This window comes from Apaloderma vittatum, unplaced genomic scaffold (genome assembly GCF_000703405.1).
Source record: "Apaloderma vittatum isolate BGI_N311 unplaced genomic scaffold, ASM70340v1 scaffold3216, whole genome shotgun sequence".
Lineage (NCBI taxonomy): Eukaryota > Metazoa > Chordata > Aves > Trogoniformes > Trogonidae > Apaloderma > Apaloderma vittatum.
This window is the reverse complement of record NW_009722134.1, coordinates 71,014-88,051: the sequence shown is the minus strand read 5'-3', so window position 1 is coordinate 88,051 and position 17,038 is coordinate 71,014. Positions and strand designations below refer to the sequence as shown.

General features: G+C 39.9%; 1 protein-coding gene across 1 annotated transcript in view; it reads right to left on the bottom strand.

Moving 5' to 3' along the window:
- Window positions 1-657: 657 nt before the first annotated feature.
- SERPINE3 (serpin peptidase inhibitor, clade E (nexin, plasminogen activator inhibitor type 1), member 3) overlaps window positions 658-17,038 on the bottom strand; it is an 18,276-nt gene continuing 1,895 nt past the window's right edge. The window contains exons 2-8 of the mRNA XM_009871642.1: window positions 14,638-14,705; window positions 13,015-13,264; window positions 9,215-9,413; window positions 8,059-8,159; window positions 4,572-4,658; window positions 3,124-3,207; window positions 658-701 (exon numbers count right to left, since the gene is read on the bottom strand). Coding sequence (XP_009869944.1) covers window positions 658-701; window positions 3,124-3,207; window positions 4,572-4,658; window positions 8,059-8,159; window positions 9,215-9,413; window positions 13,015-13,264; window positions 14,638-14,705 — 833 coding nt within the window. The remainder of the gene's footprint in view (window positions 702-3,123; window positions 3,208-4,571; window positions 4,659-8,058; window positions 8,160-9,214; window positions 9,414-13,014; window positions 13,265-14,637; window positions 14,706-17,038) is intronic.

The window sequence follows — 17,038 nt, the reverse complement described above, 5'->3', positions numbered from 1 at the left end:
TAAGGGAAGTACTACTACCTTTTGTTGGTGATAATATTTGTTTGGTCACTGATTGAGTGAGTACTTCTGCTTCCTACCTGTTCTGTCAGTTTTGAAACAGCCTCTCAACCAGATTTCACACCATTTTACTGTTTGCTTGTTACCTTGCTATCTCAGATGGATTATAAATTAGTCTGGGACCAGGCTTAATTTCAATTTTGTTCTTAAGTTTTTGACTTCAGGACAGGGGAATAAAGTCAGTCGTGCTTGAAAAATAACAAATATCACAAAGCTTTCTCGTGGAATGCTTTCTTTCAGATGACCTACATACTTGGCAACAGTCAAGCTGAACTTTAGCCACACTGAAGAAGTTAAGCAGAAGCTGTTGGCCCATATTCTTAAACATTTAGGTGGCAAAATCTGTTCAGTTTTTCTTCAGATGTTTATATACTCACTGTGTTTGCTGTAGTTGTGGCCTAATGATTCCTAAATAGCTGTAAGTTTCCAACAGTGTGTACAAAGTCATAAGGTAGTGGAGGGGGCTTTGCTCACTCTTATTCTTGCAGGAGTGATACTGTTTAAAATACTGTTTTAATGAATACATATAATGTATCCTTTAATTTCATTGGAGGAAAGCTTGCTGCAGGAGAAACAGAAGACAGTACATTCATCTGCTGTTTATTGTGAAGGATTTGTAACTCTTCCTATAAAGAGTACTGAACCTGTGAATGAAAACAATATTAACATTATTTCAGTTCGGGACCAAAGTGTAGTTCAGTTTAAACATGTAAATTAAGCACGGCACTGGCAGGTTTATGATCATTCATTGCTTGTGTGGAAAAATCAACTGTAATGGTATGCTTGCCTTAGAATAATTTGTTTATTTCTATATTAAGACCAAAAAGGCCTTTCTGAAAGATTGGTAGCCCAAACCAGAAATTTGCCAAAACCTGAAGCTTACTCAAACAATTGGCTACAGAACCACTTGAACTGAGTAAAACAGAGCCTAAATTCATTCCTTGGTATTGATACTGCAGAGGGGATTATAGATTATTGTAGATTATAGCCCCTTGAGTGAAATCACTGCCTCAGATTCATTGAATTTGTGGTTCAGTTGTTTGTATTGCTGTTACCTTGCCTGTCCCTCAAAGGGAATGTGTTCAAACCTGAAATTCAGATTAAAAAACCCCAAACATTTTCAGTTATTTCAGGCAGAACTATGCAATTTTAAGCCTTGGAAAATATATTTCTGCTACTACTAGAAGACTTTTGGCCCACTTGAAGATTCATTGTGAACTTTATGGCGATAGCAAGTTTTAGGTACCTCTAGTTAATAAAATATGTTAAAGGCAGTTCTTGTTTACCCTTTCCCCCTTTCATACCTGAAGAACTTCAGTCACTAAGTCTGAACAAACGAAATGACTGGTTTAGCCAGTTTTACATTTTGAATTAAAAAGCATAAATTAAGATATGTTCTTCTGATTTTGAGTTGTTTGAAAGACTTATTTCGTTACGCTTCATATAAAAATACTTTTATACAATCTGGTTTCCTTCCTTTTTTTAATGTTTTACCATATATTGTAAACTGAGCAATTTTATTCACTGAAATCAGTTTGTTCTTAATCCTGAAGAGTCTGTGGCTCAGGTTTCATAGATCAGCTTTTAGTGCTTTTGTTTAATTATTTTTTTTAATTCTGTGTTTGCTGAGTAAAACTACTTTTATTCATTTACTCCTAATGATTGCCAAAGCATAGTTAAAACAAAACTTCTAACAAGATAGATAGTGCTTTTCTCTCTAAGTTTGCATTTTGGTCAAAAAGGTACAAATTTTTAAAGCAATATTTCATACACGGGTGTTCACTGACTAAAAAGAACTGTGTGTGTTGCTTGGAAGCAGATAGAGAACCTGATTCTCTTCTGCCCCCTTGCCAGGCCTCAGTGTTTTACTGAACCCTATAACTGGTTATATTTTCCTGGAAATCCAAATGGACCTGACCCCGGTTACAAGAGGAACTTGATAGTCCGAGTAATTTTTAGGAAGATACTTAAGGTGTAAATTTACTGCATTGCTAAGAAGGGCAAGAGCAGTTGGAGATGGCCTGACGCTTCAGAGGTGCAAACACTTGATAAATGGTGCAATTCTTCTTTATTTAGTCCCAACGAGCTACATGGTGTTTTCCTTTCACAGAAATTCTGGAATAACTTGCGTGACTGGATTTCTGAAATGAGACCTAGAGTCTAAGGCTGACGCCAGAGGAGCGCTGTAATGCTTCACGCTTTCAGACATGCTCCACTATTTTGTTTGTTTATTTTGGGGGCCGAGGGAGTTAATTCACAGGAAGAAGAGTTATCAGTTGCAAAAGAAATGCACAGGGTTTTTTAGCAGTTCCTTGCAAAACTGACAAGTTAGGCTTTTTGCAGAGCTGAGTTGTCTGATTATGTACAGCAAATATCTGTGGCTTTTGATGTCTCGTGAAGCTAGAAAGTAGTGAAGGGTCCGGATGTGTAAAAGCTATCTCCTAGAAGGCGTTGCTATTCAAGATATGAGGGAAGAAAAACTTGCTTATGCATGTTCTGAGCCATAGCTGGGCAAAATATTGTTGGTCTTGAGAATTTCTGAGCTATCCCTTTAGAAACTGCTGAGGTAGGAATTGGGGCAGGGAGTTTCAGGGCCTGGAGTCTTGGTACCTAGAGGCAGAAATTTGTTTGCTATGTGCTATCTCTGAGGGCACTCATGCATTTCATTTATAGGGAAAGGCTTTGAATGTAGCTTCTTCAGATATTAATCCAGCAGATCCAACCCCATTTGTAGTTCGAATTGCCTTGTGAAGGTCAGTCCTTAATCCTGGGTCAGTAAAGACCTGTAAGGTCTTTTTAGGGCCTATAACTATGATAGAAATCCTTTTTGAGCACATACTGTATATATGTAGAAGAGGCTACTGGCTTCTCTGATTTGTATGACTGTCATGCGTTCTTTTTTGAAGAAATTAACTCTATGCTTTGTTTTTCAAAAACTTTAAACCCACTGTTTCTGGGGTTGGAATTTCTTGGCGTATAGAATAACACGTTATTTACAAAGACCTTGTTACTGCTTTCAGTGCTATTTGTGAAGGATTCTGCTGCTCAAGTGGAGAGCACACGTACCTGTGTTAGCTTGTCTCAGGAAAAATGTGAAAGGTCTGTCTGCTTTGAAAATAGGAGTTCGAGATCTTTTTAGTAATACCATTGCTGTAATGCAACAAAGAAAATATTAGTAAAATGTGTCCGTTTTCTTTCCATCTTCTGTAGAGTGCCCTGAAGCTCTGATGTTTAGTCCCTTGAGTTTTGAGTTCCTCCTCTGCTTTACAAATAAACCAAAAATTTTATCCAACTGTGAAATCGATCTAGGTGAATGAACAAGCCAAGTGTTTTGAGACTGCATGTAGGTGATTCATGTGTATCTCGTTGCTGAAGTGAGTCGGATTTCAAAGGTAATGTAATTTTTTCGTTTTACCACAATGCTAGTTCTGCTGAAGTCATACCATGCTATTGCCTAAACCATTAGCCAATTCCTAGCTATGCTGTTCTGATAAAAAAGATAAGCAAGACAGAAATGTAGTGCCTTTTATAAATGTGAAAGAAAAGAGCAGAAATATCTACATTATCCTGGAATTTCTCTGACAGAGCTCTCAACAAAACCTAGGTTTCCCTGAGTTCCCCTCTCTGGTTGTGAGCTCATCATTAGCTTAAATAAAGAGTCCTTAAGAATTATGATGGCTCAGCTAGTATTCAAGTACGTCTTGTTTAAATTAATTCTTCTTGTAGCTATATGGTATTGAGAACACATTGTAAAAATAAATACATTGTAAACAAAAAGCAGGGGCCTTCCTAAATAATGTCCACATGGGGGCGGAAAAAAAAAAAGAGGGAAATACACAGTTCTGTAATTTCAGTTCCCCTGTTTATGTAAATTGTGATGGAGGGTTTCTATTGAGATGTCATTCATCTTCTGAAGGTCATTTATTGTCTCTGTGGTCCGTAGCTGAGATTTTACTTGGAATGTCCCTGCTCAGCCAGCCCCAGCTGTTCACGTGGAATTGATCTGTTAGCAGAAGCTACTGCATGTGAGGAAGTATATAAGACTACTTGGAAGTATATAAGAAACAAGCCTGTCTTCATGAAGACCAAATTTTCCATCATTACCTTCACTGCTATCAAAGTGATCATCCTCAAAAAATCAACCCCATAACAGTTCAGGAGCTATAGGTAAAATGTTAGTAACCGTTTTTCATTCTTTGCTTTTATGGTCTGAACAAACAGATTTAACCAACAGAAAAATAAGTGGTTTATTTTCTCAAACTGCATTTTCCTTGGGCTGGTAAAGCTGGTTTTCCCTTAAGGCTTTACATGTTAGTCTGAGATCAAAAATTAAAGAGTTCTTATGAACAATTACAAAGGTAAAATGGAAGCATGTTAAATATGAAAATTTAAATTTAGGTTAGGCATGCATTTAAATGATACTGTGCTTTTTAAAAAAAAATAAAATAAAAATAGAAAACTAGTAGTTGTTTCTATAATAAGCTCCAGAAGTGAAGTCTGTATATTTGATTTACCTGTAGCTCCTGATGCCTTTGTACCATCTTCTGTTATTTCAATCTCTGCTTTGTGAATAGCCTCTGAAATATAAAGACTATCTTGCTCTGCAAAAAACCAGAAATTAATAGTAGTAGTTATTTTCTGAATTTCATGGCAAACTTTTTTTTTTAAAAAAAATTCAGAATGCTTTTATTTTTCTGCAGAATCTGGGGAACACATACTGTTATATAGTTCAGCCAGGCAGCTAATTCAGTGACTGACACTGAACTGCCCTAAAGGTTGGCTAAGCCAAAGGATTCCAGTCCCTTGGTATTTTGCTGGAGCAGCAATAACTGCATTATTAGCTGATGCTGCTGGAAAAATATTGCTGTATGCCTGGCCTCTGCTCTATTCCACTTTTAAAAAATGAAGCAAAAATTTCTAAAACATTATTCTTGAGATAGCGCTGCTTACAAAGTACTTAATGCTTAGTAGGAGGAATATAATTTTACACGATGTTTTGCTTTCAAGGAATTTGCTGCAATAACATGGAGTCTTTGCTCTCCACCTTACCACATGTGAACTGATGCTGAATGCGATACGTGCCACATTCTTAGCTCCTGTCAGAAATTCCTTTCCTTGATTCCTTCAGTACCTCATATGCAGAATGACAGCACCATATAAACCTGCCATTCCGTTGCTTTTTCTGTATCTGACTCCCACATGACAAGATCCTCAGTTCTCATTTTGATGCGATTCCTGGTTACTCATACATATACCTCGTGTGGCTGAGTGTGGGCAGTCTGAACATCTAAGCTAGCTTAATATTAGGGACTTTTTAGCCTGGCATGTAGCTGAGATAGTATAACCACTTTGGTTTTGGAACAACGTGACCTTATGTTCAGGGAACTTGGAGAATAAACCAAAACACTCGTGTGTCTGGAACTTATGTGCCTGAGCATGTCCTTTTTCAGAAAGCACAGCGTGCTTGATGGCCCAAGTGCCTCTTGACTTCCATGTGAAATGTGGATGCTGGTTTCAGACAAGCAGTGAAGTTCTTAGGAAAGAATCGCTGCTGTGAGTGCAAAGTTGAGGTATTTTTCTGCTTAAGGTCATTTCTGCTATTGACTGCTTATCATTCAGTCTGGGGAAAGGGAAACCACAAGATTTTGGCTGTGTTTGTACTGAAGTAAACCTGCAAGGGCTGTGAGTGTCCTCAGCTTTCTACTGATGGAGGCAGCTGCAATCTGGGTCATTTCTACTGATGTCTAGTGGTCAGAGTTGCGTTCACGCTGCAGAAGAGCATCGCTTGACGCAACATAGGAACATCTTTAGAGTGAGGTAACGTGTAGGAAGGGGAACATTAGGTTACTTTAGGGAAGACACCACCTCTTGGAGCTGGCAGAGGGAAGCCGCTCCCTTGGGAGTGTGAGTAGGAATGCACACATTCGCCTCTTGCTACAGAGGAAACCATGAGCTGCCTCTGCAAATACCCTCTTCTTCCTCATTTCTACCCATGTTTACCTATTCTTTCATCTTTATGACTATTTTCCCACTATACAGATAACAGCGAACTGAATGCTGAATGGGAATTACTAGTTTGAGAGATGTCCATGTTGGGGTGGAAAGCAAGGTTACACAGTGAGAGTAGAAACTAATTAACACAGTCGGGACAATGAATGGATTGAGGAACCGCTAAAAGGGGATTTGCAGAAAAAAAACATTCTTTGGGAAGAAACAATGGTACTGTAACATGTAATGGAGCTTGGAAAAAATGCATTTCAGAAAGACACTGAGGAGAGGGTTACAAGTCTGCCTCTCCCCACCTAATTGCAGAGGTTAGAAAGTAGGGAAGGTTGAGAGGTTTCATCTTTTTTATCTGAATCTGAGGATCATCTGACATATAGGTGAAGACAAGAAATTACTAAAGGAGCATTTAATCTATTTCTATATGAATTTTGTCCAGTCAAAAATCTGGGATGGAAACAAGCAGGAGAAAACTGAGGAGAAGCGGAATTTTTTAAATTAGCTAAATCTATCGTATTTTAGAGGAAAAAAGGATGGAAGCTTTCAGGGATAAAGAAGCTATTCCAGCTCTGAAATGAAGTAACACGTTTGTTTGCTAAATCTGATCTGAGAGTAAATATTCTGGAGACTACAGCTTTTGCTTCATATGAAAGAATAGCTAAAACCCTACCTGTTCTTTTTCCAGCTGTGTCTATTGGTTAAATAAAAGATAAACCTTCCTTCTAAATTCCCCCTCACTTAACTCTCAGACCATCAGAGCTATAACCTGCTATTACGATACATAACTGAGTAGTGTAAGAGTAGAACTGAGAAGGGCCTCAACATATCCTTTAACCCATAACCCCACTACATGCAGGATCAAATACTTCTGCAAGCCTTACCCTGTGTGATGAAAGCCACGGAGCTGCGTGTATAGGAAAGAAGCTCCTGAATTATATTGTTTACGATGGAGTTCATTTCCTCAAAGTATTTATCTTATTTAAATAGATGTTAACTTTATAAAATACATCCTTGTGTACTTTATCATTATATTAACATCAGTTTGCAGTAACGGAAGCAGCATGCTTTAACAAAAATGTGGGCAGTAACAAATGATTTTAATGTGTATCTCTGTGGTTTAATATATAAACAATAGAATAATGCTATGCTGAATTTTAAAAATAGCATTAAAAAAATCCCAACCCATAAATAATGTGCCTTCTGAGGTTCATCCCAGTAAAGCAACTTTTCTGGAAAACCAGGTTTGGTGTGAACTGGAAGAATTTCATTTACTCACTCACATGCACAAGAATTGCATCTCTCTGAGCAGCTTCTGCTCTGAGTCTTTGCTATGAACAGAAAGGACTAAGCTGAAATACTTTGTATTGCTGGAAATAGTCAAAAGAAAAAGAAAATAGGTAATTCGGGTTCTTTTTTTATTTAATGTTAAATAGGGATAAAAATTTTCCACGGAGCAGGATAATTTCCAAAACCAAGACAGTTTACAACTGCAACATTAATATTTTAGCAAAGGGAAAGTATAATGTAGTCTACTGGTCACTGGATTAGCAAAACAGAATAGCATGGACATAGACCAATATTGTTTGCGATGTCAGGAGCTGGACAGCACTTCTAACTGTTAAATGTGTTAAAAACACAATTAAGAACGCAAGTTGTACTAAAGCATCTTTAATTTCTGAATAAGTAACTATTTTTCAGGCCTATGTTGTCGGACAATTTGAATCATAAAGAAAGGAGGAAAAAAAAAGCAAAGGAAAAAAACAAGGCAAGACCGGAAACCAACCCTGTCCCTTTCAGATGCCTTGTTCCTGCAGAACAACAGCTCCAAATGCAATTGCTGGCAATAAAGTAAAACAGTGGAGCATGAATTGTGTTTCAGAGTTTCATAAAGGAAGAAATACAATTAATTCAGAAGGCCCAGATCTACTTAATGATTAAAATGTAAGAGTCTGCAACTATTGGGTCAGTAATCATTTTTTATTCAGTCAAGGCTCTTACCTGAAATGCCTTTAAAATTAGCAGTGATGGGATCAAATGCGTCTCTAATTCCCAAGGCAGAAAAAACTGTCTTTAGGTCAAAAAGGCTTTGAATACTGAACCTGAAATTAACATGATAGATTTTACTCAAATGTGGGATTTGTAGTTTCATAGAGCTAAAAGGAGGCACAGATGCTATTTATTTCAAGCCTTCGCATTTCATCCGTCTATGTCTGTATGAGCTCAAAGTGTTCCGTCTGATTAAGTGTACTTTGCCGAAGAGCAACTCATCTTCACCTGAAGGCGTTCACAGAATGAATCCTTTGCCTCCCATCTACTGCAATCAGACAGACTTCTTGACACGTGAGCTCTGCATTTCCCCAAGTGTCCTCTTTTTGACATTTTTTTTTTGGCTGTAGTGAAGGGCCCTTTGAAACATTTGCCAGAGATCGGCTTGGAGAAAAAGAATATTAACGTACAAATTGGTTTTTAAGTGCTTCGTTGGTGTGAGGAATGCATTGTAAGAGCTCTGTTATGGAATCCCTTCCATGCTGATCCAGATAATAGGTACAGCCACAAAAGAGCCCCCTGCACCTGATTTCTCCTGCGATTTCATTTGAACAGAGGATCGAAAATAGCTCCAGGGTATGTGCATTTACTAGCAATGGTGAATGACTAATGTGGAAAACAGGTGACTGAAACTTGCTTTGTGCCTAGGAAAATGGGGATGACTGGTGGAGGGCCCCAGGTTCTTTGCAGAGCACTTTTGTGGAGCACTAACGGGTTGTAGCAATAAGATATTGTGGTTTTTTTAAAGGTTAAATATTTATTCTTCCTTAAGTAAAGAGAAAAATGGAGCGTGGAAAAGGGCCAGGAATATTTATCTCTTTTAGATCTTTAAAGGATTGTTGTACCCCAAACAAATTTTAAGTAAAAGCTGTAGCTGAAATACTTACTTTGTTAAAACGGTACAGAGAATACTAGAAAGTTTCTGAATTCCTGGCACACCTCTTCATGGCTTAAGAAAGGGTAAGAGCTTTTCTGGTCATGTGATGAATAACAAAACTGAAAGCATCTCATTTAATTTAAGCCTCACGTATTGCTCATATCAGCACTGTCACACAGAATTCTGACATCTGAAGTAATGAAGCTGTCTTGGAGTACTAAAATGGCTTACCTAGGTAGAAAAATGTCCATCTTCGTTCTCTTTAAGCTGTTGGCCCAGAGGGTTATGGTTTTGGCAGAAAGGTGAGACTCAATTTGGGACAAAGATGTTGTTCTGTGGCTGGGAAGGACTAGGAACATGCTGAGTTTCTCCCCCAGGTAGGGTAACTCGACGACGCTGAAACCCTCCAGAGCTGCAGTCTGGAACTGGCCTGTGGGTGGGCAAACATAGATCTTATTTCATCGTTCAAGAGTGGGTGAAAACCCAAACCTGAGACAGCAGATGATTCAGAGATGTAAGGGATGATCTCTTATCCGTGGGCTCTTGTAGCCAGCTCTGGATGCTCTTAACTCACACAATTGGCTCATCTGAACAGAGCTGATTGTGTCAAAATAAACAAATAAATAATGACTTTTAAAAAAATCCATATATATCTTAGCAGAAAAATGCTCATGACAGTAATAGTACCTGAAGGGCTGGCTCAATGGAACATGGATATTTTATTAGTTTCTCATATAGTAGCTGTCCTCCTTGCTCAGATTTTAAAAAACATTTCCGAGGCAATGACAGTAACTGTTCCTGCAATGCTTGTTCTTTGAGTAAGCTCGCTATTTTCCATCTAATACCTCTTACTAAAAATTCACTACTGGAAGAAATTACAAAAACAAAATGAGGAGCGTTCTACTGAGTTAACTGAAACCTACTGTGCCTCTTGTTTCTATCTTTACTACCTTTAAAAATCATTTTTAACCTTATTTCAGGAAACAGATAGCTACAGTGAACACTATTTAGGCTTATGCTCATTTAAGCACCAGATTTCTTATGTTTGAAAATCTAGGTCTAAACCATATCAAAATCAGATGAAGGTTATGTAAACTACTCTCAAAAGTAAGAGCTGGTGGGCTTCTGAACTTGTAATTGGTTATGAAACAATTTGTAACAGCCATTTAATGTGCCATTTTAATTCCATATTTCAATAAACAATTAGTTCAGGGGTTTCTAAGGGACTCCATTATGCAGTAAGCAGTTTCAACTATTACGATTTTACTTCCTTATTCAACTGTTAATCCAACAAATGGCATTTCAGAAACACTCAGCAAATAGTTGGCAAGCCAGGATTTAAGTACAAGTTGCAAGCAAATGATCTATCATTGTGATTGCTGCAAGCCTTCCAAAATATTTAATCTACCAGATACTCACAGTTTTTGAGTGAGTGATTGTAAATAACCAAACATAGGTAGCTCATCTTCATAATACCTAAATATTTGTCAATAAATAAGTAGCTGTAGGATGTCTCAAATGTTTGATCTACGACATCTGTTAGTTTTTCAGATCTGTACTGGATAGGATTCATTAGGTGTTGATTATTCTGCCAGATGGAATTGTAGATTCATAGAATTCATAGAATCATAAAGGTTGGAAAGAACCTTTAAGATCATTGAGTCCAACCTACAGCCTACACCACCCTAACACTAAACCATCTCCTGAAGTGCCGTTTCTTAAACACGTCCAGGGATGGTGACTCCACCACCTCCCTTGGCAACTCATTCCAGTGCTTCACCACCCTTTCGGTGAAGAAGTTTTTCCCAATATCCAAGCTTAGATTCTTAGATTTGCTCTCCCAACGTGAAACATGGAGAGGGAACTGCACCTCCCAGCACGCGGATCGCTTTGCCAAGAAAAGACCTTCTGGTTTGTAATGAGCAAGCAGGGGAGACCGATGTTTGTAGTGCCCTGGACAAGGCTAGGGTGGGTGGGGCTTTTAGCAGCCTTGTCTAGTGGAAGGTGTCCGTGCCCGTGGCAGGGAAGGTTGGAATGAGACGAACCTTAAGATCCTTTTCAACCCAAACCATTCTATGATTCTGTGATTCTGTGACATGAGCGGTTTAATCTGTGGGCGTGCTGATATTCTGAAGTCAGTGCGCTGTGGAGAAAGGTTATAGAGATCTTATTTGTTAATTAGAAAGAAAATCAAAGACTTGAGATTACTGAGTCAGAACGTTTAGCGTTCCTAGCTTGAACTGCTTTTCAGCATCCCATAAGAATTGTATATATGCTAAAAGAGTGTTCAAAGAGACTTAACAAATTACTTGGCAAAATGAATATTTAATAATAGCTGTAGCGTTTATAAGGTTTGTGTAAATAGTAATGTTGACATTTTCCTGGAGCATTGTTAATTGCCTCCAGGCTGATTTGTTCTGCGTGGCCATATTAAAGGAATAAAGGATGTTATAAATGCTGAGATCGATAACAAGCTACAGTTAGTCTTTCTCACCCCTGTCTATCATGATGGTAGACAGCTGCTATATTTTAGTGATGAAGGAAAGTTATCTCATGCCTCTGTTTTGCTGTAGTAAACCTGTCTTTTATTAATTTCAAACTGATTTGTTAGAAATGTTTCTAGCGTTTCTAGTGACAAAGACTGAATTGACTCTATCAAATCTGACAGTCTGCACATTTTAAATGATCCCTTTCATATTCATGTAGTGTACAAATAAATGTTAGATCTGTATTTATACTTTTTTAAGACCACACACTGATTTGTTGTAAGGGCCGTGAAAATATATCTCACTTTTGTTGAAGAATTTGGCCCTAAAGATTTGCAGTTTTACTCTAAATCCTTCAAGAAAAGCTGTGACCAGAGAAAGGAGGAATGGATGTGGAGTGCTGGTGCTCCCACCGATACTGTCTTTGGTGCTCACATAGTCAAGGAACAAACAGTGACCAAGCTTCAGGGCCTGGAAATTTCTTACCCAGCCCCAAAATCAAATTGCTGGGAGCTTGATCTTGTTTTAGTCTTCAATGCCCTTCTGTCATGGGATCATTTGTGCCTCCTAGGGCTCTCTCTTCCTAGGCAGCTTTATTTAGCAAGTTCCCTGATATTGCAAAGGATTTTATATACAAAGGTACCTCCAGTCTCTCCTGTTCCCTTCTCCTGGCACGTTCCTGGTGCCCTTCATTGTTTGATAGAGCTGTGCCCCTGTACCCAGCACTGGTGAGGCTGCACCTCGAGTCCTGTGTGCGGTTCTGGGCTCCACAGTACGGGAAGGACATCGAGGTGCTGAAGAAGGTACAGAGAAGGGCAAACAGAATGATTAGGGGACTAGAGGGTAAGTCACATGAAGAGAGGCTGAGGGAGCTGGGGCTGTTCAGCCTGGAGAAGAGGAGGCTGAGGGGAGACCTTATTGCTCTTTACAACTATCTGAAAGGCAGCTGCAGTGAGACGGGTGTTGGCCTCTTCTCCCTAGTGAATAGCGACAGGACAAGAGGGAACGGGTTCAAGTTGTGCCAGGGCAAGTTTAGATTGGGTATTAGGAAAAACGTCTTCACCGAAAGGGTGGTGAAGCACTGGAACAGGTTGCCAAAGGAGGTGGTGGAGTCACCATCCCTGGACGTGTTTAAAAAACGGCTGGATGTGGCACTTCAGGAGATGGTTTAGTGTTAGGGTGGTGTAGGGCTGTAGGTTGGACTCGATGTTCTTATGATCCTTTCCAACCTTTATGATTCTAGGATTATATGATTCTATGACAAGTTAGTTATGGATTGCTGGGAGGTGTGGTCTGTGAGGGATGAGGCATGAACAGTAGATATTTTAGGAATCATTTTGAACACAGATTCTGTTTCATGATTCCTTGGCATTATAAGGAGTCAATTCAATCGCCCAAAGTGGTCTCTTTGTTCAATGGGATTGTCTTCTGAGACTTCACCAAGCTGGGAAAATAACACATCTTAGGGCAGTAGCTGTGGAAATTAAACAAATAAAACTTTTCTATGTTGTACAACAGAGCAAAAGCTGGACCAAGGACAGTTACCGTAGTTAACTTCAGCTGTGTGATGCATTGTGGGCACTTTCAGGGTTGAGCCCTCCATCGTGGTAAAAGGCAACATCTGGGTATCCATAAAAGAAAACTTCTTCTGCCACACGCTTTTGAAGTACATGGTGCTCACCAGGGCAACCTGGCTGAACGGTGACCCAGCGCTCTCCAGCGGCATGCCACGCACATCCCCATCTGCATGGAAAAGAGGTGGGGAAGTGCCACACACTGTCCTAATCACCCGGGCCTAAAGAACAGGTCCGTGCAAGTAAATAAAGCAAATTGGGACTGCTTTCCATCCCGAAGGACAAGAGGCACAACTCACAAGGCACTGCTAAACCCTCGACCTTCCCCTCCCCATCAGCACACAGACGTCGTTGCGGTTGCCTGCTGGTCCATGCTCTCCCTCTAACTAAGCTTAAAATAGTCAATCCTGAGGGCCAAAGTTGTGCCAGGACTCATGGGAGAGCATGGATGACAGCAGCCTGGTGCCCGGTACTGTGCCCTGGCCCTAACTGTTCTCCTGGCTTAAACACGCCCATACATGTCTTACAGTGCTTCATCTTTAGCCCCAGGAATCCCTCGTGAAATGCATTCATGGTTACACATTGCTTTATGAAGTAACTAAGTCAACTGAAGCTCATATCCTAATTCTCCCTCTCTCTTATTTAACTGACAGTTCAGCTGATCCTGCTTTGGGTATCTCAAAAGATTTTTGGAAGTGGGATCCACTTTTGATTCACTAATAATCATATGAGTACCACAGTACGAATTCACATTTTAGTTCCTGCCTCTAGAACAATACTTTTCTATCTTGAAGCTGAATCACTTACTATGGTTCATTTGAGAAGAACAGGTTTTTTTTTCAATAGCAGCTTTAATGTGTGGTTTACATCACTTTACATGCTTATGGCCAAATTAACATTTATGTAACGTAAGTTGATGAGGCAAATTGGGTATTGATTTGGTCTGCTGCCTCTAAGGAATTACTTTTTCAATTATTTTTTTCATTAACACAGAATTTAATTTAATTAATTTTCTTGTTTGTGTGAAAGTAAGTTCCTTTTATTTCCCATTTTGACTTTTTAGCCTCAGAATCTGACTGCTGAGGTTACAGCCCTGCATGTTCCCCACAGCAGCATGAAAGCATTCAATGCAGGGTCCCTGGGGAACTTGGCTGTTCCTCATTAAAACTGAAAACACTGCAAGGGATTGCCATTTTAAAAATTAGAGGAACAAGGCCAAGTGGTTGCCAGTTTGATACTGCAAATTTATACTCACAGATCCCAGCTCTTTCCACACATTAGAAATTAGCATCAGCACAAGAATTAGATTTCCTGGCTCTTAGCCTTGATTTGGACAGCACAAAAGTGTGGCAAAAATCTTTATGATTGGTTTAACGCAGGCTCTCTCGGTACTCTTATTTCACATTTTAATGACATGTGATCATTCTCACAGGCTGTTGCACTACCTCCATAGTTACCTGTGATCCATTCCTGTATTTGGGCTGTGGTTCTGTTGGGGTCAGTGAAGTTGGTTTGCTGCAGGCTGCTGTTTGCCCAGCGTACAACACTGGCAGCGAAGACAGGCGAGAGCTGCACGCCAGCATCCACACAGTACCGCTGTGCCTTGGTGGGAGTTGGTCGCTCCTTCATACGCTGCTTGCAAGAAATCCTGCACACTTTGATCTGCCAGGCAAGAGAGGGAGGAACAGCAATTATCGTGTTGAGGCTCAAGACAGCAAAGATCATGCCAGGATTCAGCAGCTCTCGGATCCAGTACTGACCCCGGTTCAAAGCTGAATCACTAGAACAACCAAAGCACCCTCGACTTGACGGGGCGTTGCTGTCAAGCGCTTCTGTCAAGGACAGTGACACACTGAGCACAGGAAAGTGTTCTTCACATTGATGTAGAAATCACTCTAGTGCTGATATGTCAAGTGGCCGGTTTCACACCAGGCTCACACCTCTATGCAAATACAGCTCTTACAGTTCATGAGGAACCTTATTTTCTTTTGAGAACGCTCTGAGTTCCCGCTAGTGAGATGTAGCTGCTCTGGCTGATGTCGCAGTACAGCTGTGTCTGTCTCCTGCCTCAGGAAAGACATCTACCTGACTGCCCCAGGTCTGGCTCTGCTACCTTTGGCCCTCGTGTGTTGTTTTGTTTCTTGGATGATGGTGCCCCAAACTGGCCTGGTGTTGCAGATGAGCCCTGGCAGTGCTAAGTAGAACTGATTGGTTGCTTCTTGTATGTTACAAGTGACTCTTCTCTTTGTAAAACACACAGAAGTGTCTGCTTTTTCTGAAGTACAATTATATTTCCTACACAATATTTTATTTTTTTTTAATTCCTAAGAGCCCTCAGATCCTTTCCTAAAAAAAAAATTCTTTGGCTCATTGTTTTCTGATTTGAATAGCTGATTATTCCTTCTAAATGTAGGATTTTGCACTTGTCCTTATTGAATTGTGACTTTCACATATTGCTTTGATTTGCCAGGATCCTTTTGAATTCTGTTCTGATATTCGAAAGTGCTTGTAGCAACTACAAGGTCAATGTCATTCAAAAAGTCAATAATGTAATTGTAGTTCATTGTCTACTAATGAAAATACTTAAATAGTGTACCACTGTTCTATTCCCAGGAAGCTTATGGTAGTTCATTGAGTCATAGAACGATTGAATGGTTTGGATTGGTAAGGAACTTTAAAGGTCATCTAGTCCAACCCTCCTGCAATGAGCAGGGACATCTTCAACTAGATCAGGATGGTGGTGGCTTCTGTGATGGATATAGGTTTGATGTGTGGGTCCAACAGGAAGACTTAGAGGATCTTGTGTTTTTAAAATCACAAGATTTCTAGTAGGCTTTCCTGAAGAGCGATTTAGCAGCTGTTTCTGGCTCTATTTTGCTTGCTCTAATGGTTTGGGATGGGGTGGTTAATGCCAAGGAGATCTCCTGAGGCCTGGAACTTGCACCTGGTCTGAATGATGGTGAGCTCTGTCAAGTCTCCTCAAATTTCTCATGTTCGTGGTTCAGCCCCTTTTCCATATCCCTTGTTGTGCTTTGGAGGAGGCTTGTCTCCAGTAAAAAGCTTGTTGAGATTGTTACCTGCCTTTAGGATGTTTCCAGCAAGTTCCTCCTCCCATAAATAAGCCTCCCCTGAGGACTGGAAAATGTCTGGAGCTCACTCTTGTTGTGCAAGACATCAGTGCCTCTTGGCTCTGTGGGACCACCAGGACCCCTTTTCTTTCCCTGGGGAAAGAGGCACAAGGGGTTCCAATTTCTGTGTGAAACTTAAGCAACAAATTGCTGTGCACTGTCTCCAAGAGGGATCTGTATTGTGCCCCTCTTCTCCAGGGTGTTGTACTTGGCTCTACCTTGGCCTGACACCCTGAGGAAAACAAAGACCTGATAGTGCTGCTTTAATAACCTGCAGGAAGACTAATCTTCTATGGGAAGTTTGATATTAGCATGTAGATCTATTACTCTTTAAGGGATAAAAGATTGGAATCCTTGAACAGATGTCAAGAAAACTCACATGGCCTGAGGTGTAAAGCGCTTTTCTCCTGTGTTTTGCATTAGTGTGGGAGCATTTGGCAAGCTCCTCTGGAGGATGTGAGAAATCAAAGATGGTAAATTGGAAGCAGATGTTAACGTGAGGTGTGGTAACCTGAGCTTGTAATGTCAGTCAAATGAAAATGCTTAGCTAACCAAAGTCCTGAGTTCTTACTCAGACAACACTTCCAAATTGCTTCAAAATGCTCTACCATTGATAAAATATAACTGCAAGGAGAGAGAATTTTAAAGCGTGTCATATTGTCTGTGCTGTCTGGAGAGACATCCCTTTATACATTGTTTTTCTTAGTACTGGAATAATGGTGAACAAATTTTCCAAACATTAAAAGAAGATTACAAGTGCATGTAAGAGCGGATTCCCCATGAACAGTGAATGAACCATCAATGTTTTCATTGTTTTCAGCCTGTTAAGATTTGAACCACATCCTTCATTATTGTTCAAGACAGATC